Source organism: Lethenteron reissneri, chromosome 58, assembly GCF_015708825.2.
Source record: "Lethenteron reissneri isolate LAM-NWPU_2019-01 chromosome 58, ASM1570882v1, whole genome shotgun sequence".
NCBI lineage: Eukaryota > Metazoa > Chordata > Hyperoartia > Petromyzontiformes > Petromyzontidae > Lethenteron > Lethenteron reissneri.
In genome coordinates, this window is record NC_083836.1 from 3,392,691 (window position 1) to 3,415,736 (window position 23,046).

The 23,046-nt window shown below is 47.5% G+C and overlaps 1 protein-coding gene across 4 annotated transcripts in view; it reads left to right on the forward strand.

Annotated features, from left to right (window-relative positions):
* LOC133357485 (von Willebrand factor A domain-containing protein 5A-like) overlaps positions 1 to 22,934 on the forward strand; it is a 40,323-nt gene extending 17,389 nt beyond the window's left edge. For 3 of the 4 annotated variants that reach the window (XM_061575439.1, XM_061575440.1, XM_061575441.1), the window contains exons 7-21: positions 2,046 to 2,197; positions 2,526 to 2,614; positions 3,811 to 3,955; positions 6,179 to 6,258; positions 8,305 to 8,419; positions 10,429 to 10,587; positions 12,467 to 12,576; positions 13,965 to 14,200; positions 16,007 to 16,114; positions 18,221 to 18,301; positions 18,887 to 18,961; positions 20,271 to 20,354; positions 20,592 to 20,698; positions 21,428 to 21,551; positions 22,771 to 22,934. In XM_061575439.1, the coding sequence (XP_061431423.1) occupies positions 2,046 to 2,197; positions 2,526 to 2,614; positions 3,811 to 3,955; positions 6,179 to 6,258; positions 8,305 to 8,419; positions 10,429 to 10,587; positions 12,467 to 12,576; positions 13,965 to 14,200; positions 16,007 to 16,114; positions 18,221 to 18,301; positions 18,887 to 18,961; positions 20,271 to 20,354; positions 20,592 to 20,698; positions 21,428 to 21,551; positions 22,771 to 22,871 (1,766 nt within the window). In that variant the 3' untranslated portion in view covers positions 22,872 to 22,934. Of the gene's footprint in view, positions 1 to 2,045; positions 2,198 to 2,525; positions 2,615 to 3,810; positions 3,956 to 6,178; positions 6,259 to 8,304; positions 8,420 to 10,428; positions 10,588 to 12,466; positions 12,577 to 13,964; positions 14,201 to 16,006; positions 16,115 to 18,220; positions 18,302 to 18,886; positions 18,962 to 20,270; positions 20,355 to 20,591; positions 20,699 to 21,427; positions 21,552 to 22,770 lie in introns of those variants that run through there. The other variant, XR_009756972.1, reaches the window with a different exon arrangement.
* Positions 22,935 to 23,046: the final 112 nt, after the last annotated feature.

Sequence of the window (23,046 nt, forward strand, 5' to 3'; positions counted from 1 at the left end):
AATAAAATAATTGCATTTCGATTTAAAGCTTTCGTGACTGCAGGGATTCATCTTCTTGGTTCTTTTGGTAAAGTCACGTAGAAGGGAAATAATAAAAAAATAAAAATTCAACATAATAACATCATAAAATTTCGATTTAAAGCTTTCGTGACTGCAGGGATTCATCTTATTGGTTCTTTTGGTAAAGTCACGTAGAAGGGAAATAATAAAAAAATAAAAATTCAACATAATAACATCATAAAATTTCGATTTAAAGCTTTCGTGACTGCAGGGATTCATCTTCTTGGTTCTTTTGGTAAAGTCACGTAGAAGGGAAATAAAAAAAATAATAAAAATAAAACATAATAACATAATTAAATTTCGATTTAAAGCTTTCGTGACTGCAGGGATTCATCTTCTTGGTTCTTTTGGTAAAGTCACGTAGAAGGGAAATAATAAAATAATAAAAATAAAACATAATAACATAATTAAATTTCGATTTAAAGCTTTCGTGACTGCAGGGATTCATCTTCTTGGTTCTTTTGGTAAAGTCACGTAGAAGGGAAATAATAAAATAATAAAAATAAAACATAATAACATAATTAAATTTCGATTTAAAGCTTTCGTGACTGCAGGGATTCATCTTATTGGTTCTTTTGGTAAAGTCACGTAGAAGGGAAATAATTAAATAATAAAACATAAATAATAAAATAATTGCATTTCGATTTAAAGTTTTCGTGACTGCAGGGATTCATCTTCTTGGTTCTTTTGGTAAAGTCACGTAGAAGGGAAATAATAAAATAATAAAAATAAAACATAATAACATAATTAAATTTCGATTTAAAGCTTTCGTGACTGCAGGGATTCATCTTCTTGGTTCTTTCGGTAAAGTCACGTAGAATGGAAATAATCAAATAATAAAAATTAAACATAACATAATTAAATTTCGATTTAAAGCTTTCGTGACTGCAGGGATTCATCTTCTTGGTTCTTTCGATAAAGTCACGTAGAATGGAAATAATAAAATAATAAAAATAAAACATAATAAAATTATTCTCACAACGTTTCGGCCACAACGCAAGCAGCCGTCCTCAGGTGAAGACCAGGCCTGTCGGAAAGACAGCGTCATTCAGACGCTGTCTTTCCGACAGGCCTGTTCACCTGAGGATGACAGCTTGCGTTGTGGCCGAAACGTCGTGAGAATTATTTTATTTATGTTTTATTTTTATTATTTTATTATTTCCCTTCTACGTGACTTTACCGAAAGAACCAGGAAGATGAATCCCTGCAGTCACGAAAGCTTTAAGTCGAAATTTATCCGTTGTTGTTTACGGGAGCTTTGGGACGCTGCCTGAATGGTGGTGCTAACGGCAGTCTCGATTGTCAACGTCCGCCATCCGCGATCGTGCTGTGCTTTGTTGTGCTGTCGCGCGACCTTGTGATGCCGCTCCTGATGCCGCTGCTTCATGATTTCGCCGCTGTCTCTGTAGTGAGTTCTCAGTGAGTCAGACGACGTAGTTGAGGCACACTCTTTTATTTAACCAAAGGCGGTAACAACACTTGAAGGGGTAACGGTCCCTTCACCCATACTCAATGGGAAACACCCCTAGCACTATCCCCTGACTGTCCTATTCCCAGTCCTCCGCTATGAGTGCTAGGGGAGGCTATCTGATCCGGCCCTGGTCAAGCACGGATCCCGGCACCCAGCTAACCAGGCCGTGCTCTTACAAGAGCAGCGGTCCTGGCGCTCTTGGGACCGCGCCACTGGCTTGCCCTGCTCGGCCCTGACGAGGACAGCGAGCCAGGGGAGTCCCAGGGCCTTTTCTGCCGGTCTTCAGTCTTCACTGGTGAAGCTTCTAACACACTGGCCCCGAGCCCTCTGGCTCCCCGCCTTTTATAGGAATCCTCTCCGAGGGGTGGGGGCTATGGGGGATCACAGCGCCCCCCATGGCCCCCCCAGGGTTAACTGATGCGGACGTGGATGTAGACACCCGTGTGTGGGTGCAGACACCCACGTGTTTCTGTCCGCCTTTCTCCCCGTAATAACCCCTACATCTCTTTGTCAGAGGTCTCATTCCTGGCGGACACCGTGGCTATGCTGAACTTCTACCCGGGTGAAATGGAGGAGATGGAAGTGCCAACCGCCGAACATGGGGAGTTCATTTTCATCATAGACTGCTCCGGCAGTATGAACAACAACCCCATCATGAATGCTAAGGTACCACGAACAAGCCTCATCAACATGGTCAGGTCCACAAGTGTGTGTGTATACTACCTCGCCTGGTATGCAGGAGGTCGTGGGTGATGATTGCTTGTGTTCCGATATCACTTTCCCTTCTACGTGACTTTACCGAAAGAACCAATAATATAACTCCAGATTTGAAGCTTTCGTGACTGCAAGGATTCATAAAGTCACGTGAGCACGTTTGGCGATGCGCGGTGCGACAGGAGTTGGGCGTACGTGTAACGCTCGGAGAACGGCGCAAATGTGCGATGTGATGTGAACGCCGAGTGGCTGAGTTTGTGTTTTGCCGTTGTGTTTGCAGGAAACGCTCATTCTGCTCTTAAAGAGTCTGCCCCTCGGCTGCCTGTTCAACATCTACAGCTTCGGCAGCCGATTTAGATCCCTTTACACGTAAGTTCCGTGACCCCCCCCCCCCCCACCCGCCTTCAAGGAGATTATTTAGGACAGGGGTGGTAAACCTTTTTTTTGCCAAGGACCATTTGGATATCTATAACATCATTCGTGGGCCATACGAAATTATCAACTTAAAAATTAGCCTGTTATATTTGGTCAAACATTTAATTAACTCGCCCCTAATGCGGTGGCTGTAACTGCTTCTCTTTGGTGAGGCGTGTGATGTTAGCTGGTACTGATGATGTTGGTGCTACTCGCAACTGCTTTTCCAGTTTTTGCTCCTAGATTTATTGAATTTTGAGTCTCGCATGCGGTTGCGTTGGCAGGGCCACACCAAATGATTTCACGGGCCTCATACGGCCCGCGAGCCGGACGTTCCCCACCCCTGATTGAGGACAATGCGATTGTTAGTATGCTGGACGATGAATCCGGAGGTCGCCGGTTTGATTTCATCTCCTGGTCGCAGTAGTTTGAAGCAAGAGGGGGCACGTCTTTAAAAAAATCTTTCCCCCACAACTGCCTCTGTCCACGCGGCTGTTTAAGTTTAACACGTAGTCCAAAATACGTGAGGGAGGGCCTTCTACCAACAGTTGCATGAGCAAGCAATTTCGAGGTTTGCACCTTTATCTCGAGGAAAAGAAAACTCCAGACGTTCTCAATACACTGTTGGGTTCAGGATACCCCATTGCCGTGTTGGTCATGTTTTGTTTTTATGACCGTACTTCACCATTCTTCCCTGGTTCGGGTTGGGGAAGAGTGTCTGGACTGGTTCCGATATCGCTTGCCACTGATATTGGCCGTCGCCGGCGATCGAACTCGGGTCGCCCTGTTTATAGCCCTGCACGCCAGCCCCCAGCTGCACCAACCTTAACACCTTTTGTTCCAATAATAAGGGTTTTTTCCCCCTTTTTTCTGGCAACAAAACTGAAATATTTTTACAAGGAATCATGTGTGCATTAACCACAATATTTGTGGTCAAAACGCAAACAAAAAACACACTCTGATAATAAATGCATTGTCCTTGAAACTGATTGGTCCACACCAGAGACAGCTTTCTATTGAGCCTCGTCTCAATGGGTGCTAGACCAGAGGACGCCAAAAGGTGTACACAGCTCAAAGACAACGCACTATCAGAAAGTGAATGGAACGGCGCAGAGGGCGCGACCTAAACTTCCGCACCAAACGTTTCCCAGCGAGAGCATGCCCTACGACCAGCAGACAATGGACACCGCCCTAAAGCACGTGTGCGGCATGGACGCCAACATGGGCGGCACGAACATCATGGGCCCTCTAGTGGACATCTGCAAGCAGCCCTGCAAGCCACAGCACCCCCGCAAGGTACGCGTGAGAGCTTGGGGGGGGGGGGGAGGGGTTTGCCACCTGTCCTGGTTTTCCCGGGTGGAATCGCGGGCGCCGTGGTGGCGAGATGTTAACTGCCTCGTCTGGTATACAGGAGGTCGTGGGTTCGATCCCGACCCTGATGCCTGCTGCTTTATATTTGGAGTTTGCATGTCTCTCTCCACGTGGTCGCGTGGATTTTTCTACGGGTCCTTCGGTTTTTCCCCCTCGACATTTAGAATCGCCGTGCTTTTAGAATGTTTGGCTGCGACACATATCCACATGATAAGCCATTACGTTGAGCATTATTTGTGGCCAGGTAGCTTCTGAAAAACAACTATGTAGCTGAGTGGAACTTACCTGGTAAAATAAAAGATATTTTACTGGTAGGAACCCACTGGTTCCACCAGCCCACAGGGGATTATTGTGTCCGTCTGTCCGTTGTGCAGGGAGGGGCAGGGTGGGGAGGGGCTGGGTGGGAAGGGGCTGGGTGGGGAGGGGTGGGGCTAGGTGGGGAGGGGTGGGGCTGGGTGGGGAGGGGCTGGTCACCCCGTGGTGCCCTTATAAAACTCAACGTTTAACCTACTCACGCCGGCTTGTGCCCTCCCTCACAGTCGGGCATATTTGCGGAATACACCACGCCGCCGTTGACCCTGCCCATTGACCGAGCAACCCAACGTTCTTACCAGCTCCCTCCGCAGGAATGTGTTTGTTTAGTTTAAATGTGAGAATTTCCAAATCCCTGAGGACCCAGTAGCCTCCACCGGATTGGTGATATCTCCTGGCCCTGCAGCCTTTGTCAACGTCACGATCATCATCATCATCGTCAGCCATGGTCAATTCATTCAGTGACGTCTTCCATTCTTGCGCGTGCCATTCCGTCATTATTTTTAAATCCTTTATATTAAGTTCACTTGCTTGCGTGCTTGCGTGCTTGCTTGCTTGCTTACGACCGTGCAAATCTTTCGGTCGTTTTTTAACCCACTTCCCGTGATCCAATCGAGCTGACATTTTCCACACAGACTCGTTGTGCGTGACAATTAATTTGCGTGAATTTTTTTTCCCAAAATTTTACACTTTTTAGGAAAAAATAAAATTATATTTAATTACCAATTGCTTAATGGTGCCAGGCAATCATCTGACCCATAGGTGGCAGCCATCTCAGGCCAGAGGACGAGAGGACTCTAGCCGCCACGCATATAAAGGATTTATAGTGAAAAACTTTGTTTTTACGGGTTAATTTTTTAGCCATATGCCGTCATCCCTTATTCCGATGTGTCCTGCCCCAAGGCTGCCTGCTTGTATTTTAAAAGCTTGAATAGTGGAATTACCCTGCATATGTTCTGTAATCCACGTACTCTTATTTCCCTCGCTCTCCGTGCTTTGTTCCCTTTTCAGGTTTTGTTCAATCAAGTTTTCGTGTTTCATGCACTCACGCACGCTGCTCCTGCATATGGGCAGTCGATGGAGATGATCATTTTTGTCTAGTTTGGTGGTGGTGGTGCTGCAGGTGTTAAGATAATTTTTATAATCGCAAAATGTTTACAGGACAGGCATAACACTCACAAACTTATTTGGATGGCTTTAAAAAAAAAACGACTTGTCCAGCGGTTAGTTTGACACGTAAGGTTTCGCGACCGATATTATTAATAATAAAGGCTTTTTGGGTTAGATCGCATAAGTATAAATGTGTCATTCTTGGTTCTTTCAGTACGTGACTTTACCGAAAGAACCAAGAATATGAATCCCTGCAGTCACGAACGCTTTAAATCGAAATATAAATGTATCGTTGACCCACCACCACCACCCCACACAGCCGATTCTGGAAACATCTCCCGATGATGCTAGATGTGATTACCAGCGAAACTTCGTACTCAAATTGTAAGTTGTGAGTTTATTCTCTAACACACCGGTTTGCCGAACTAGTAACTTAATTGGCACATTTTGTTTCCGTGACAAACCCTCGCAGGTTGGCTGTGTCGGCTGGTGGCGGGTTTATACTTACGCGATCTAAGCCCAAAAAACCTTCATTATGAATTGTCCAGGGGTTACACTCGTTCCCCCTTTTACTGGCAAACAAACCCCCCACCACCACCTTTGATTCATGAACGAGATTTTTCCATCCGGCGATGGACTCTACGTCGCAGTTTGTCCACCGCGGCCGTGAACGCGAAGCCGCCGCGAACGCAAGTCGTGACTTTCCCTTGCCTTGTGCAATTGCAGCTGTTCTTGCTGACGGACGGCATGGTCGACAACACGCAGGGCGTTATCCAGACGGTGAAACATCACTCCATGGACCACAGGTGATCGACCGCGCGTCATCCAATGATGTGATGTTCCCGAAATAAATTCCAGGCGGTCTCTACGGTTTTACGACGATCCATGTTTACGTGTAATGGCCACCACCATGGATCGATTTACAATACAGAAAATTGTATTTTGGACGGGTCTTCCCGACACGTGTGTGTGTTGCATGTATGTACGTACGTACATATAACTTCTTTCGCACCGTACGTAGCCAGCCGTGCTAATCGGTGGTGCGAAGGAAGGACAACAAAATTAAACACGACTCCCGAACGCATCTGAGCAGAGTCGGTCTCGTTGCCCGACGTGATTGGCGTGCGCACTGTTGTTATTATAAAAAAAAATGGTGTGGATTTGCACTTATTGGACCCCGCTAAATACGGCCGATAAAAGGGAGAAAAAAAAACGCATTAGCAACGGATGTTTCTCCCGTTTCCACTGTCGATGGGAGAATAGGGGGTCCCATTCTACGACGAAACGGTTTATGACGACGGGGTTTACCGGGAACGCGTCTGGGCCTAGGAATAATAGTATAATAATAGTGTTGTGTCCGAAATAAAGGCTCTTGGTAACCGAAGAAAACACGCATGTCGGAACGTCATTACGCTTGCAAGCTCTCCTCTAGGACGGGTGCGGCAGCTATGAAGAAAAATATTCGATGTAGGCAAAAGAGCGCGGTGAATAAAAAACTAAGCAAGAAAAACAATGAAATTCAGGGTGCTTATATGGGACTATCGTTTTTTATTGAAAAAGAACGGATAATACACTGAAACATGATAACAAATGTTTTGTTAATAGCTTCAAAAAGTCAGTCACCACTTGTTCGCCATCATTGTCAACGCGTGGCCTGGAATCTTCTCCAGGTGGTCTCCAAAGCCCGGAGAAACATGTCTTGTGGTGTTGTTACAAATTCTCAGAAGTGTAAAAAAATATATGTAAGCACCCTGTATAATATGGCAAGAAAGACTCATTAACAATAGGTACTCTATTTACACTTGTGAGGGGGTGTTGTAGTGCAACAGAGGGGTTAGGGCGAGCAAAATCCATTGTGCTCTGTCCTCTGTCACGCCTGTGTCAGCCCACACTGAGATTCGCGGTGAGTGTGCTGAGATGTGCGGTGAGTGTGCTGAGATGTGCGGTGAGTGTGCTCATTGAGTGTGCTGCCCAATGTGGTCACGTGATCGATGGGTGGGGGAGCGTGGTGGTGGTGTCAGCGATTTAGCGCCACGCTGCGCTAGCAACCCGGCGGCCCGGGTTCGATTCCCGCCGACGGTCGACACCGGTGACGATTGTCTGAACCGGTCTTGGGCCTCCCCTAGGTCGACTCTGCCTCAAATGAGTACCTGGTGAGGTGTGTAATCGTCGCCACTAGGGAGGCAAAAGCGGCCAGGCGTGGTGTTGGCCACCGACCCCCTCGTGTGCCGTGCCAGCCTTCATAGGTGCTACTCGCTAACAGCACTTGGCCAAACAGTCTGTTAAGGCTTTTCGGGAGATCTTTGTGCTTGTTCTTGATGGTTTCAATGTTGTGGATGTCACCGATCGTGACGTTGATGTAGTTGACACTGCCGCTGTTGTATATGATGATGAATGCGAACATGGGCATGTTTTTTTAACAGTGACTTTCATGTAATTGATGTTTCGATTCAAAGCTTTCGTGACTGCAGGGATTCATCATCTTGGTTCTTTCGGTAAAGTCACATAAATGGGAAATAATAAAATAAAATAATAAATAAAATAAAACATAATAAAATAATTTTCACGACGTTTCGGCCACAACGCAAGCAGCCGTCCTCAGGTGAAGAACAGGTCTGTCGGAAAGACAGTGTCTGTCGGAAAGACAGTGTCTGAAACTGTCTTTCCGACAGACCTGTTCTTCACCTGAGGACGGCTGCTTGCGTTGTGGCCGAAACGTCGTGAGAATTATTTTATTATATTTTTTATTTCATTATTTCCCTTCTACGTGACTTTACCGAAAGAACCAAGAAGAAGGGTAATTGATGTTGTTGCTACTGATGACGACGACGACGCTGTCTTCTTGTGCGCAGGTGTTTTGCGTTTGGGATTGGCCAGAGTGTCTCCACTGAGCTCATCAAGCAGGTGGCACACGCTGGAAAGGGCCTCTCGGAGTTTGTCACAAGCTCTGATCGTCTTCAGGCCAAGGTGAGGTACAGAAATCGTGCGCGTGCGTATGTTAAACTTCTTTCGCACCGTACGTAGCCAACCCTGCTAATCGAAGGTGCGGGAAAGGACAATGAACTATGGGTCTCTGTGTGAGTCTGTGGGTCTCTGTGAGTCTGTGGGTCTCTGTGTGAGTCTATGGGTCTCTGTGTGAGTGTATATACGTTGAACTTCAACATACAGGTAGAACCCGTCTTTTCGACCACCCCTGTTAATGACTAATTGCTTAATGACGGGCCTCAATAGAACCCAGTGTGTAGTGTATTGTCGTGTAGTGCCTCTATAGAGCCCAATGTGTAGTGTATAGTAGTGTAGTGTATAGTAGTGTAGTACCTCTATAGAGCCCAATGTGTAGTGTATAGTGTATAGTAGTGTAGTGCCTCTATAGAGCCCAATGTGTAGTGTATAGTAGTGTATAGTGTATTGTAGTGTAGCGCCTCTATAGAGCCCAATGTGTAGTGTATAGAAGTGTATAGTAGTGTAGTGCCTCTATAGAGCCCAATATGTAGTGTATAGTAGTGTAGTGTATAGAAGTGTATAGTGTATTGTAGTGTAGTGCCTCTATAGAGCCCAATGTGTTCGTTTACCGACCATTCCCCTATTCTTGGTTCTTTCGGTAAAGCCACGTAGAAGGGAAATAATAAAATAATACAAATATAAAACAATACAATTCTCACGACGTTTCGACTTCAACACAAGCAATCATCATCAGGTGTGAAATCCACAGCAAGAAAATATGAAATTTTCTGATGATTGCTTGTGTTGCAGTCGAAACGTTGTGAGAATTTTATTGTTTTATATTTTTATTATTTTCCGTTCTATGTGGCTTTACCGAAAGAACCAAGAATATGAATCCCTGCAATCACGAAAGCTTTAAATCAAGACTATTAATGACCGGCTGTTGTAGGTACAGTAAGTAGTCATTAATGCATTGATTAACCATGTTTCTTTTTATACCATGTGTTTTAATGTTGTTACTATCTTTATGTATTATTATCCATTGTTTAAATATTATAAAGTATGTTTTTAGGTGAAAAAGGGTAACTTTCGATGCTATCGGAACGAATTAAACATCTAACATGTGTGATAAAGGTCGTGGAAGCGACTTCTGGAATCCGGGTCTTTATTTGTCTTTCGTTCACAACACTCCTCATATAAATTCCACTCCTGTCTTACTCCTTCACGCTGCTGACAGACAGCGTGAGAGAGAGAGAGACTCGCGCTGCCACGTGGCAGGCCTGGACCCCCGCTCAAGCGTGGCCTCACCCTCCGTTCGTTCCAGATCTGACCGTCTCCACCCCTTTTAATACTCGGGTCACGTGGTACCTTTCCACCAGTCCTGGTTAACCTCCATGGAATCTTCCGGACTCCATCGTACGGTCCCAGGACCACGCCCCTGACTCGTCCCCCCATTGGCTGTGGCTAAAGCCAGCAGAACCAATCATCTACTTGCAGATGTCACCTTCCCATTCCATTGGCTTTGGGCCAGGACCGGTAGAGCCAATCATCGTAACGAGGTGTGATCAATCAACCACCCGGATATACCCTCACATTACACGTGTATTTCCTATGCTCGCCTAACGGCCAAATCACTTGACGACCGGTTTCATGGAACCAATCACCGTCGTCAAGAGGGGTTCTGCTGTACATGCAAGCAAGCAATTCTCAGCAATTAATTATAACGTAAGTAACTCTAAGCCATTACGCCACGTCATCATGGGACCTCCAGTGCGCCTTTTGGCGTCATCTGGTCGAACGCCATATGAGACTAGGCTCCAAAGAAAGCTGTCTCTGGTGTGGACCAATCAGTTTCAAGGACAGTGCATAAATTATCAGAGTATTGTTTTTTGTTTGCATTTGACTGCAAGTATTGTGGCTAATGTAAGCATGATTCCTTGCAAACGGTGTCAGTTTTGTTGCCAGAAAAAAGGGGAAAAACCCTATTAGTACATTACGCCACGGTTACAAATGGTTTCTTCCTCGGTCCGCAGGTGCTGAGGATGCTCAAGTGCGCAATGCAGCCGTCGCTGAACAACCCCCAGCTGGAATGGACTCTCCCGCCCGGCATCGTCGCCACCGTGGTGCCCCAGCTTCCCGAAAGCATCTTCATAGGAGAGAAGACAATTGTCTACGCGCAGTTCACTGGGACGGTGAGACTCGCGCGTGCGTGCGTGCGTGCGTGCGTGCGTCCAGGGCGGTTCTAATAAAATTAATTCTAATTTATAAAGCGACCTTCAACAATCGTCCTCAGGGCGTTTGCGAACGTCTGTCATTATTTTTTTTGTTCTTGGTTCTTTCGGTAAAGTCACGTAGAATGGAAATAATAAAATAATAAAAATACAACGTAATAAAATAATTCTCACGACGTTTCGGCCACAACGCAAGCAGCCGTCCTCAGGTGGAGAACAGGTCTGAGAACAGGTCTGTCGAGAAGACAGAGACTCTGTTGTGGCCGAAACGTCGTGAGAATTATTTTATAATGTTTTATTTTTATTATTTTATTATTTCCCTTCTACGTGACTTTACCGAAAGAACCAAGAAGATGAGTCCCTGCAGTCACGAAAGCTTTAAATGGAAAAATTCTTTTTTATGTTTGTCTCGAAATTAATCGCAGCGTCGAAGGGATGGGGAGACTGAAACGAAACCATTAAACTATGTTTTTATTTCACCAGGTAAGGCCTGCTAAGCTACGTAACAATGTTTTTCACAAGCGACCTGTTCTTTAGCCAGCAGTTACCACAGAGGGAGAGATAATGACTCATCTCTGCTCTTCCGTTTTATTGCGCCTGCCCAGGATTTGCAACTAAACTATTAAACTAATTTAATTTATTTTAGCAGGTAAGACCCACTGAACTACGTAACCTTTTTCAGAAGCGACCTGGCTATCACAAATGATAGCTCAACGAAGTGGCTTTTCACGTGGAAATCTATAGCAGCCAAATACTCGAAACGCGTGTCGACTCTAAATGTGGAAGGGAAAAACCGGAGGACCCGGAGAAAAATTAACGCGACCACGGGCAGAGAGATTATATGCACACTCCAAATATAGAGGAGTCGGGGTCGGTATTGAACCCACGACCTCCTCCATACCAGATGAGGTAGTTACCATCTCACCACCGTGGCACTCCCCTAGGAAGACGCGGAAGTGTTGTTAGAGAGGACAATGTTCCTTAGCCAGCAGTTACCACAGAGGGAAAGGTAATGTCTGATTCTAGATTTGCTTGATACAGCTGTCGTGGCTGTGACTGTTCCACCTGAAGACGGAGGCTTGTGTTGCTTCCGAAACGTCGTGAATTTTTTAATTTGTTTTATTTTACTTTTATTAATTTAAATTTTTTTACCTACGTGACTTTACCGGAAAAAACCTATGAGTATGTAATGTCTGATCTCTGCTATTCATACTCTTAGGTTCTTTCGGTAAAGTCACGTAGGTAAAAAATAAAATGAAAATTAATAAAAATAAAATAATAAAATCACGACGTTTCGGAGGCAACACAAGTCTCCGTCATCAGGTGGGACCGTCACAGCCAGATTTGCTGCATCAAATGAGGCCGGGATTCAAGATGCAATTTAAGATGTATTTAAGAGCTTACATCTTGAATCCCCTTGCCTGCCAGCAGCCAGCGCTATGCTGCTACGTGACCGATTCTATGTCACTACACATGCATACAACGGATATTCCAGCGCAGTTAATATCCATGTTTCGGGTGTATTTGTATATGTGTGTGTGTCTCTCAAAGGCGATAGGGCGTGGTGCTGGCCACCCACCTGCATGCGTACCGTGCTGGCCTTCATAGCTGCTCGCTTAACAGCACTTGCCCCAACAGTCTGTGAAGGCTTCACGGGGGAAGGATCTTTGTCTTTCTTTCGTCTCTCTTCACCAATGCTGTTATTTATACGCCACGTTGTACGATGGCGCACCCGCCACGTGACGGTTTAACAGCAAGATGCGGCGGAATAAGACGACACCACTGCCTGGGTCACGTGACCATCGCCTTACCCCGTGTACGCGTCTGTCTCGTCGTGCAGCTCCCAGCGGATCCGTGGCAGGGCACAGCTGTGCTCAAGTACTCGCTGTGCGGCAAGCCGATTGAGAATCGCATCGTGTTCTCCAGCAAGCCTGCTGACCACAATGCTCGGTACGACGGACGCACAACGACAATCACAATAAAGTTCCCTGTCCCCCCCCCCCTCTCCGTGTAGCCTTAACAGACTGTTGAGGCAAGGGCCCATAGACTCAACACTGCCCATAGACTCAACACTGTCCGTAGACTCAACACTGCCCGTAGGCTCGACACTGCCCGTAGACTCAACACTGCCCATAGACTCAACACTGTCCGTAGACCCAACACTGCCCGTAGACCCAACACTGCCCGTAGACTCAACACTGCGCGTAGACTCAACACTGCCCATAGACTCAACACTGCCCGTAGGCTCGACACTGCCCATAGACTCAACACTGCCCGTAGGCTCGACACTGCCCATAGACTCAACACTGCCCATAGACTCAACACTGTCCACAGACTCAACACTGCTCATAGACTCAACACTGCCCATAGACTCAACACTGTCCACAGACTCAACACTGCCCATAGACTCAACACTGCCCATAGACTCAACACTGCGCGTAGACTCAACACTGCCCATAGACTCAACACTGCCCATAGACTCAACACTGCCCATAGACTCAACACTGTCCACAGACTCAACACTGCTCATAGACTCAACACTGCCCATAGACTCAACACTGTCCACAGACTCAACACTGCCCATAGACTCAACACTGCCCATAGACTCAACACTGCCCGTAGACCCAACACTGCCCATAGACTCAACACTGCACCATACACTCAGCACTGCCCATAGACCCAACACTGCCCATAGACCCAACACTGCCCATAGACCCAACACTGCCCATAGATACAACACTGCCCATAGACCCAACACTGCCCATAGACTCAACACTGACCATAGACCCAACACTGCCCATAGACTCAAGACTGCCCGTAGACCCAACACTATTGTTTGCGAGCAGCACCTACGAAGGCCACCTTTGCCTCCCCAGTGGCGACGTTTCCACACCACCACGCCAGGTGCTCATCTGAGGTCCAGTCGACCTAGGGGAGGCTTCAGGACCGATTGAGTTAATCGTCACTGCTGTTGGTGGACGTGAGCGGGAATCGAACTCTGGTCGCCGGGTTTGTCGCGCAGGGTGCTGACCGCTACACCGCCGCTCCCCTCCTCGCATGCACACATTCACGTGTTCCGCAAGCTCCGGCCACTTCCTTGTCTCTGTTGACAAACTCGGTCATTCTCAACATTCTCAAACCAAGGTTGAAAGTGTTTATCCACTCGCTCTGTCCGAATGGCCTGTCTGTAAGCGGGGGTCACGTTAGCGCTCGTAACTTTGACCCGATGCGAACAAAACTTTAGTTGTGTTGCTATTAGGGACCCGCACCGGACGTAGCCAACCTCGCCACTAATCTGAGGTGGGGTCTTCGGCGGTGTGGCGCCTTCTCATCGGCAGGCTCGTGCTGCACCGGCTGCTGGCCAAGGCGCTCATCCGCCACCTCGTCGGGGACTTGGGTGACGATCCCAGCGCCGCCGGTCCCAGCGACGACGCGAGGCAGAGGTCCGTGGCAGTGAGCCTGCAGGCGGGCGTCGTGTCGCGCTACACCGTGTTCGTGGCCGTCGACACCTCGCCCCAGTCGCCCATCGCTGAGGCCATGCAGGCCCGTCCCGTGCCACGGCCCCATCCTCATGGTGAGCTGGGGTTAGACCCTCGTTGGGTGGTGGGTGGGCGCGTGGTATGAATGGCAGAGGTCGCAATCGGGTACCCGATACCCGTACCCTACCCGATACCCGGCTACCCGTGGCCGGGTACGGGTACCCGTTTGCGAACCTGGTGCGGCCAGGTACGGGTACGGGTAGGCCGTGAGTCACTGGTGAGTCACCGTTTGTCACTCATTTCGGGTAGGGTACGGGTACGGGTAGCGTACGGGTACCCATACCCGGCCGGGTACGGGTACGGGTATCCGTTTGCGACCCTGGTGCGGCCGGGTACGGGTATGCCGTGAGTCACTGGTGAGTGCACCGTTTGTCACTCGTTTCCCAACGTCTTGTCTCTTCTCACAATTCAAGTTTCTAGAATCAACCCACCCGCGCCTGCAACATGGCTTCATCCCAGAGGTCGCAATCGGGTACCCGATACCCGTACCCTACCCGATACCCGGCCGGGTACGGGTATCGGGTACCCGTTTGCGACCCTGGTGCGGCCGGGTACGGATAAGGAATCAAAACCCGTTTGCGACCTCTGATGAATGGTAAATGATGAGTCGCCGTGGGTCGCATAGCTGGCTAGGAGATGTTAACTGCCTCGCCTGGTATGCAGGAGGCCGTGCGTTCGACCTTCCGCCCCTGTCGCCTGCTGTGCATTTGGGGTTTTCACGTCTCTCTCCCCGTGGTCGCGTGGATTTTTTTCCGTCATGGCCCAAACTTTTCAAAGGCGATCAATTCGCATCATGTACATTTTTAAATCTATCAACGAGCAACTTTGCCGCCGTCCTTCCCGACGTGCAGGTCAGTGCTGCGTTCCACCTTGTGCCACACAGGGATAGCTGCCGCCGGCGGGGGTTGGTGGTGGGGGGCGTGGCGCGGTTGGGTTGTGGCTCCACTGCAGCATAGCATGGTGTAAATGCTTACCCCGAGCTCTCATACTCTGATGGTGCATTGTCTTTGAGTTGTGCGCCTTTTGGCGTCATCTGGTCCAACCCATGTGAGACTAGGCTCTAAGGAAAGCCGTCTCGGGTGTGGACCAATCAACTTCAAGGACAGTGCATATATTATCAGAGTTGTGTTTTTTGTTTGCATTACGGCTGCAGGTATTGTGGTCTATGCAAACATGACTCCTTGTAAAAAAGAGGTGTCAGTTTTGTTGCCAGATAGAAGGGTAAAAAAACCAATTATCATGGCATAGTTGTGACATATGGCTTTTTTGAGATGCCGAGCCGATAGAAGCAAGTTGACTGTACATCCAAATCCTTATCCTTTACGTGACACAGATTACACTGGTCAACACACTTTTCTGGCATAAGGTATTCCAATGGTTTTAATGTAATTTTGGGGTGCTGATTCCAAATCTGTCATCAGTTTTTGTCTATCACATCAGGTTTTTGAGATATAAAATATTGCATTTTCAATAAAAACTGCAGAAGAAAAATATTAAATAAATGTGGATATCTACATAAAATTATATTATAAACACACTATCCTAAAAATACAGCACCATATTGTAACACTAAAGCAGTCACTGACTCGCAACAACTTGCAATCATAAGTGCAGAGTTAATTTCGGGTAAGATGAATGAAAATGGGGTATGCCGATAGCATAAAAATGAGATGGGATAGAGCAAATCTGAGATCAGATTTGGAATCGGCACCCTGAAATTAGTCTAAAACAGCTGCAAAAGTCCAGGCCAGAAAAAAATGTTTTTTTTTGTTGACCATTGTTATTAATCACCCTCTCTTCCACCCCTCTCCCCCACCTGTGCATATTTGTTATCTTTGAAGCCCCCATGGTCTACCACGTTGCCAGGGATGCCGTGCCTGTTGACTTCTCTCACCATCGGCATGGGGCTTGGATGGGCTTTGGAGCTCAGTCCAAGAAAACGTCTCAGCGTAAGTGTTGGAATTTGTAACGTCAGTCCGAGCCCTCATTGTTTATCGATGATGATGTTGTTCGTACGCCAAATTGACACCGATTGCAAGTCGTCAAGTCTGTACTCTTAGTTTTTTCGGTAAAGTCACGTAGGTAAAAAATGAAATGAAAATTAATAAAAAGAAAATAATAAAAATCGCGACGTTTCGGAGGCAACACAAGTCTACGTCATCAGGTGGGACCGTCACAGCCAGATTTGCTGTATCAAGTGAATCCTTGCAGTCACGAAAGCTTCAAATCTAGAATCATCAAGTCTGCATCAAACACACATCATGCTTATGGTAAAACGTGCAAACGAACATGCTTTCCATCATACAGGTTTTCTGGGTTAGATCGCGTAAATATAAACGTGTCGTTAAACCCGCCGACACAGCCAATTAGTAAGGTTTGTCATGTAAACAAAACATGCCAATTCATTACTAGTGTAGAGAAGCTCCCACGGACGCACTCGGAGACAAAGGTAAGTTAAGGGCTTCTGCCAAGGGTTTATTAAAGACTTCACAAGTAACATAATAAAAATAAAACATAATAAAATAATTCTCACGACGTTTCGGCCACAAGGCAAGCAGCCGTCCTCAGGTGAAGACCAGGTCTGACTTTACCGAAAGAACCAAGAATATGAATCCTGACGATGACACGCCCTGACAAATCGTCGGTACGTTCCACTTTTGACGATGTGGCAAAAGCAGAACGCAAACCTTATCAGTGCCCTACTTTATCACCGACAAATTCAGACCGTATTGGTCACCCCGTGCACCTTATAAATCTCAACGTTGATCCTACAAAGTCCCATCACAAGGGAAAAACACAAACACGTAGACAAAAAAAATATGCGTTTGTCCCCGTATTGAAACGGCTGTACGCCTTATGGACCTGACAACTCAATTTCCCTGCACAAGAGAACCACGGGGTAAGCCGTGTGTGGGCTGGCGGGTGTGAGAAAGTGTCTCTCGACGATGATGCATACATTATCGGAGTTATGTTTGTTGTTTGCATTACGACCGCAGGTATTGTGGTCTATGCAAACATGACTCCTTGTAAAAAAGGTGTCAGTTTTGTTGCCAGATAGAAGGGTAAAAAACCAATTATCATATTTTTTACTGGCAAATGAGGTTCCAATGGTGTAAATGCTTACCCCGAGCTCTCATACTCTGATGGTGCATTGTCTTTGAGTTGTGCGCCTTTTGGCGTCATCTGGTCCAACCCATGTGAGACTAGGCTCTAAGGAAAGCTGTCTCGGGTGTGGACCAATCAACTTCAAGGACAGTGCATACATTATCAGAGTTATGTTTTTTGTTTGCATTACGACCGCAGGTATTGTGGTCTATGCAAACATGACTCCTTGTAAAAAAGGTGTCAGTTTTATTGCCAGATAGAAGGGTAAAAAACCAATTATCATATTTTTTACTGGTAAATGAGGTTCCAATGGTGTAAATGCTTACCCCGAGCTCTCATACTCTGATGGTGCATTGTCTTTGAGTTGTGCGCCTTTTGGCGTCATCTGGTCCAACCCATGTGAGACTAGGCTCTAAGGAAAGCTGTCTCGGGTGTGGACCAATCAACTTCAAGGACAGTGCATACATTATCAGAGTTATGTTTTTTGTTTGCATTACGACCGCAGGTATTGTGGTCTATGCAAACATGACTCCTTGTAAAAAAGGTGTCAGTTTTATTGCCAGATAGAAGGGTAAAAAACCAATTATCATATTTTTTACTGGTAAATGAGGTTCCAATGGTGTAAATGCTTACCCCGAGCTCTCATACTCTGATGGTGCATTGTCTTTGAGTTGTGCGCCTTTTGGCGTCATTTGGTCCAACCCATGTGAGACTAGGCTCTTTGGTCCACACCCGAGACAGCTTTCCTATCAACTTCAAGGACAGTGCATACATTATCAGAGTTATGTTTTTGTTTGCATTATGACTGCAGGTATTGTGGTCTATGCAAACATGACTCCTTGTAAAAAAGGTGTCAGTTTTGTTGCCAGATAGAAGGGTAAAAAAACAATTATATTTTTTACTGGCAAATGATGTTCCAATGACGATGATGAGACACTTTTGCCTTGCAGAGCACCAACTCCAGGCTGCCGAGTCGGGATATGGCTCGGGTGCATCTACCCGCTCTTCGTCGCCAACGCAAGAAATGTCGAGTAAGCACAAAACCTCCAACGTACGGGGGGGGGGGGGGGGGGGGGCCTGCGATACCGCTGCAGTGTCCGTTGTCGCGTGCGACGGTCTCTCATCGTGGGTTGCCCTTGGCTTCGTGGTGAAGCGAATTACAAGACTTGTGATAGTCCCAATGTCGGCCATGGCTGGGTGGGGGATATACAGAGGGCATAGCTGGGTGGGTCATACAGAGGGCATGGCTGGGTGGGGTATACAGAGGGCATGGCTGGGTGGGGTATACAGAGGGCATAGCTGGGTGGGTCATACAGAGGGCATGGCTGGGTGGGGTATACAGAGGGCATGGCTGGGTGGGATATACAGAGGGCATGGCTGGGTGGGATATACAGAGGGCATGGCTGGGTGGGATGTACAGAGGGCATTGCTGGGTGGGTCATACAGAGGGCATGGCTGGGTGGATCATACAGAGGGTATGGCTGGGTTTGTCACGATTCGCTGAAATTGGCCACACAGCGGAGCTCATGAGCAGACTATTGGCATTTCTCTGTATATTACGATGAGGGCTTGTGAATTTCTTGACCATGTATATTTGCCGTCTTGTGTTTTCTCAGCTTCCAGTGCGAGGGAATCTCAGCGAAGAAGCCATAGGGTCTTTCAGGCGCAAATCTCCAATATGACCGTGGAAAGTAAGTGACATCCAAAGTTCGTTTTCGCATTCAAAGTCTCTTTGCACGGTGCTGCACACTGTAATCATTATAATAATCAGCCACGATCAATTAAAGTTCGATCCTGATAAGTAAATTGATACTAGATGGGGCCTTTTTTTCCAGTTTCAAAGTATGATGGTGCATTGTGGCCAGGTCGCTTCTGAAAAAAGAGCTATTCAGTAAAACTTAGTGAGGCCTTACCTGGTAAAATAAAAAGTCTTGTTTTTACTTTATGTCAGTGGGCAAAGCGTTTACAATGAGATTCTCATATTCTTATTCTTAGGTTTTTTTCGGTAAAGTCACGTAGGTAAAAAATTTAAATTAATAAAAGTAAAATAAAAAAAAAATTAAAAATAAAAAGAGGCAACGAACAGGTTTGGGTGGTTTCACGGTGATGGGCGAGCGGAGGTAAAGATGCAATTTTTATTTCATGGAACTTGTATTTCCGTTTAAGAAACGTTTGGAGAACTATGACACATGGACCACGTGGGTTGGAAAACGTGAAAGTTGTACCTGCATCAAACTCCCAACGCCAGTCGATACCGTCACTGTACTGGGAATTTATTTCAAGATTGTCCGAGGTAGCAGTGGTCGTAATAGTGACAATAACAGTGAAATGTTATTATTCTTTGTTTTTTTCGGTAAAGTCACATAGGTAAAAAATTAAAATAAATTAAATCACGACGTTTTGGGCGCACCACAAGCGTCCTTCTTCAGGTGGGGACAACTTAGCGACGCTTAAGTGTGTCTCAGAGGTGGCTGTGACGAGTAATTATATAGTCATGGGGGGAGGGGGCATGGTGAGTGTGGGGGCGGGTGGTGTGGACTGGGAGGTAGCGTTGTGTACCCCGAGCAACGATTGGAGTTCAAACTGAGGCTTTGTAATGTAGATGGTGGAAGTAGATAAGCCGCCTTTTGTTATGCTGCCGGGTAAATTAGTAACGCATAGAGTTCAAAACAACGTGTGGTAATGTGGGGTAACAGACTGGGAGTATGGATATGTTTATAAAATTTAATCTAAACTAGATGTCTAGCAGTAAACTGCACGGCAGCTAAACTTCAAATCTAGAGTGAAATGTTGATTCTGCAAACCTATAAATGTTGTGGCTTTGCTCTGCAACACATCGGTGTGCTGTCCTCGTAACGAATTGGCATGTTCAGTTTACTTGGCAAACCTTACTCATTGGCTGTGTCGGGTGGTGGCGGCGGGTTTACGGACACATTTATATATTTACGCGATCTAACCCAAAAAACACCTGTATTTATGGCTGCCAATTCTTCCCTGCAGAAAAATACCGGCAAGGATCGCAGCAGATGTGGCAGACTCCTTCGCGCTCGAACAGCACCACCAGCCCCTACTGCGTCGAGATGAGTGAGTCGCGCGGAGTCGGTGTGCGTCCCGCACTTCCGGTTAGAGTGGTTGGCTACGTACGGTGCGAAAGAAGTTCAACATACATAAGACCAGCCGCCAAGACCACGTTCTCAATCTGCCGCGCGTGGCAACACGACTTCCCCGGGCTTGCCACCCTTTAACCGTGGGCCGTGGTCTTCTGGGACGGCCAAATCCCCCTTCCCTTCCCCCTCCCCTCTGTGTGTTGTACCGCACCAGGTCACCTGGTCCATTTGCAGCAGGCGAACGGATCGTGGGAGAGTTTGGAGCAACTGGCGGTCGCGCTCCAGATCCCGATCAAAACCCTTCAGAGTGAGGCTCCGCAGGTGAGGGCCTCAGGCGGTTTCGTTCGTCCCCCCGCCCACTGGGAGAACGGGCAGCGTCGCGAGCAAAGCCCCCGCACGCCCAAAGAGCTGGAGAAGCATAAAGCTTGAGAAGTGATTGATTGCAGCCGGGGCAATTGGCTGAAACAAAAATAGCGGGCGGGGGGGGGGGGGAGGCCGGGGTGGGCGGGTTAAATGTCTCGACCTGCGTTCCCGTGTCTGCCGCTGGACGGGGGGTGATGGACGGGGCTTTGTGGCGTCATCGGTGATATGAGCTGCGTCACACTAGGTATGGCTCGTCGTCCCCAACGCAGCAGGGGGTAGGGGTCGTCCCCAACGGAACAGGGGGTAGGGGCGGCCCTTACACAGAAGGGGGTAGTGTCTTCTTGGTTCTTTCGGTAAAGTCACGTAGAAGGGAAATAATAAAATAATAAAAATAAAACATAATAAAATTATTCTCACGACGTTTCGGCCACAACGCAAGCAGCCATCCTCAGGTGAAGAACAGGTCTGTCGGAAAGACTTTAAATCGACATTTAAGGGGGTAGTGGTCAGCCCCAACGCAACAGGGGGTAGGAGTCGGCCCCAATGCAGCAGGGGGTAGGATCGTTCCCAACACAGCAGGTGGTGGTAGGAGCTTGCCCCAACGCAGCTTTATAGCTCATCGTATTTCTCCAGTAAAATTAAATATTCTGATTCGGCCCACGCCCGGGTGGTGTTGTGCGTGAGCAGGACATGGCGAGCGAGGTGTGGGCCACGGTGCTGGCGCTGGTGTGGCTGCAGTACCGCGCTGCCGAGCAAAAGCTGGAGTGGGATCTGCTCTCCAGGAAGGCTTCGCTGTGGCTCGGCCTGCAAGGTAATCAATTCTAGATTTGAAGTTTTCGTGAGTGCAAAGATCCACGTATCACAAGATGCTTATCTATCGGCTTTATTCAGCCAATCCCCTCCCCTGCCCAACTCCCCCCCCCCCCACGATGCCACGTGCTCTCTCTCCCTCCTCGGCCACTTGGCTGCTCCCCCCTCGAGTATCCCATATAAACATGCGTCTCAGAAATAGCTCTCTTCATACGCAGCAGTCGTTTTGGTGGAGCGGCTACCTGATGGCGGAGGCTCGTGTTGCCTTCGAAACGTCGTGATTTGTTTTAATTTAGTTGTTTTCATTGTAATTTATTTAGTTTTTTACCTACGTGACTTTACCGAAAAGAACACAGAGCAAGGTAATTGTGAATCGGTGGTGAGGGGCGGCGTCCGTGTGGTGCGCGCGCACGCAAACCGTTGAGGCTCGCTCTGGAATGATCACCCTCGCTCAGAGGTCGCAAACGGGTTTTGATTCCTTACCCGTACCCGTACCCGGCCGCACCATGGTCGCAAACGGGTACCCGTACCCGTACCCGGCCGGGTACGGGTAGCCGGGTATCGGGTAGGGTACGGGTATCGGGTACCCGGTTGCGACCTCTGCCCTCGCTCCACGTTGGCCACATTTAAGTCGCTTCCTCGACTAAACTACAGCAATCTCTGGATTTTCCGCGTGTGGTTCATCCGATTTTGCGCATTGATCGCGTACCTGAGATTTTGACGTAAATTAACAACTCGTGGATTTTCCCTTAAGCCCAAATTAAGAATCTGTAAGTAGTTATACGACATTGTTATTGTTGGAAATGTGTATTACAAGGCACGTGTTTTAAACCAAACAAAAATATGTTAGCTCCGGTTAATCCGAAATCCACGTGATCGCCTCTACAGTACAGTGGTTGCCAGATCTTTACAACAGTGGGCGGAGTTTGATTGACGTTGATCGGCGTGGCTCTGCTATCATCCACTTAGTGGGCCCAGTCTTCTGTACGGGAGCAGGAAAGTGTTATCACGGAGCAACTCCAATTTCTTAACTTAAACAACACATTGTCCTGCGGAGGGAGCTGGTAGGAACGTTGGGTTGCTCGGTCAATGGCCAGGGTCAACGGCGGCGTGGTGTATTCCGTAAATGTGCCCGATTTTGGGCATCGGCTCCAGTTGAGAAACAACGGCGGGGCAACTGCTGACGATGGCCACCGATTTGATTTTTTTTGTTGTTTCAGGAATCGACATCGCCGCCGCAGTCGAGGCCGCCAACAAGGCCCTCGGCTCGTCCGTCAAGCCCTCGGACATTTGCGTGGCGAGAAACTCGTCGATGCAGTGAGGAGATCCTCTGAGGCTTTTTCAGTAAAGTCACATAGGTAAAAAATGAATTTAATAGAAGTAATAATAGAAATAAAATAATAAATCACGACGTTTCGGAGGCAACACAAGCTTCCGTCTTCAGGTGGAACCGTGAAACCTGAAGACGGAAGCTTGTGTTGCCTCCGAAACGTCGT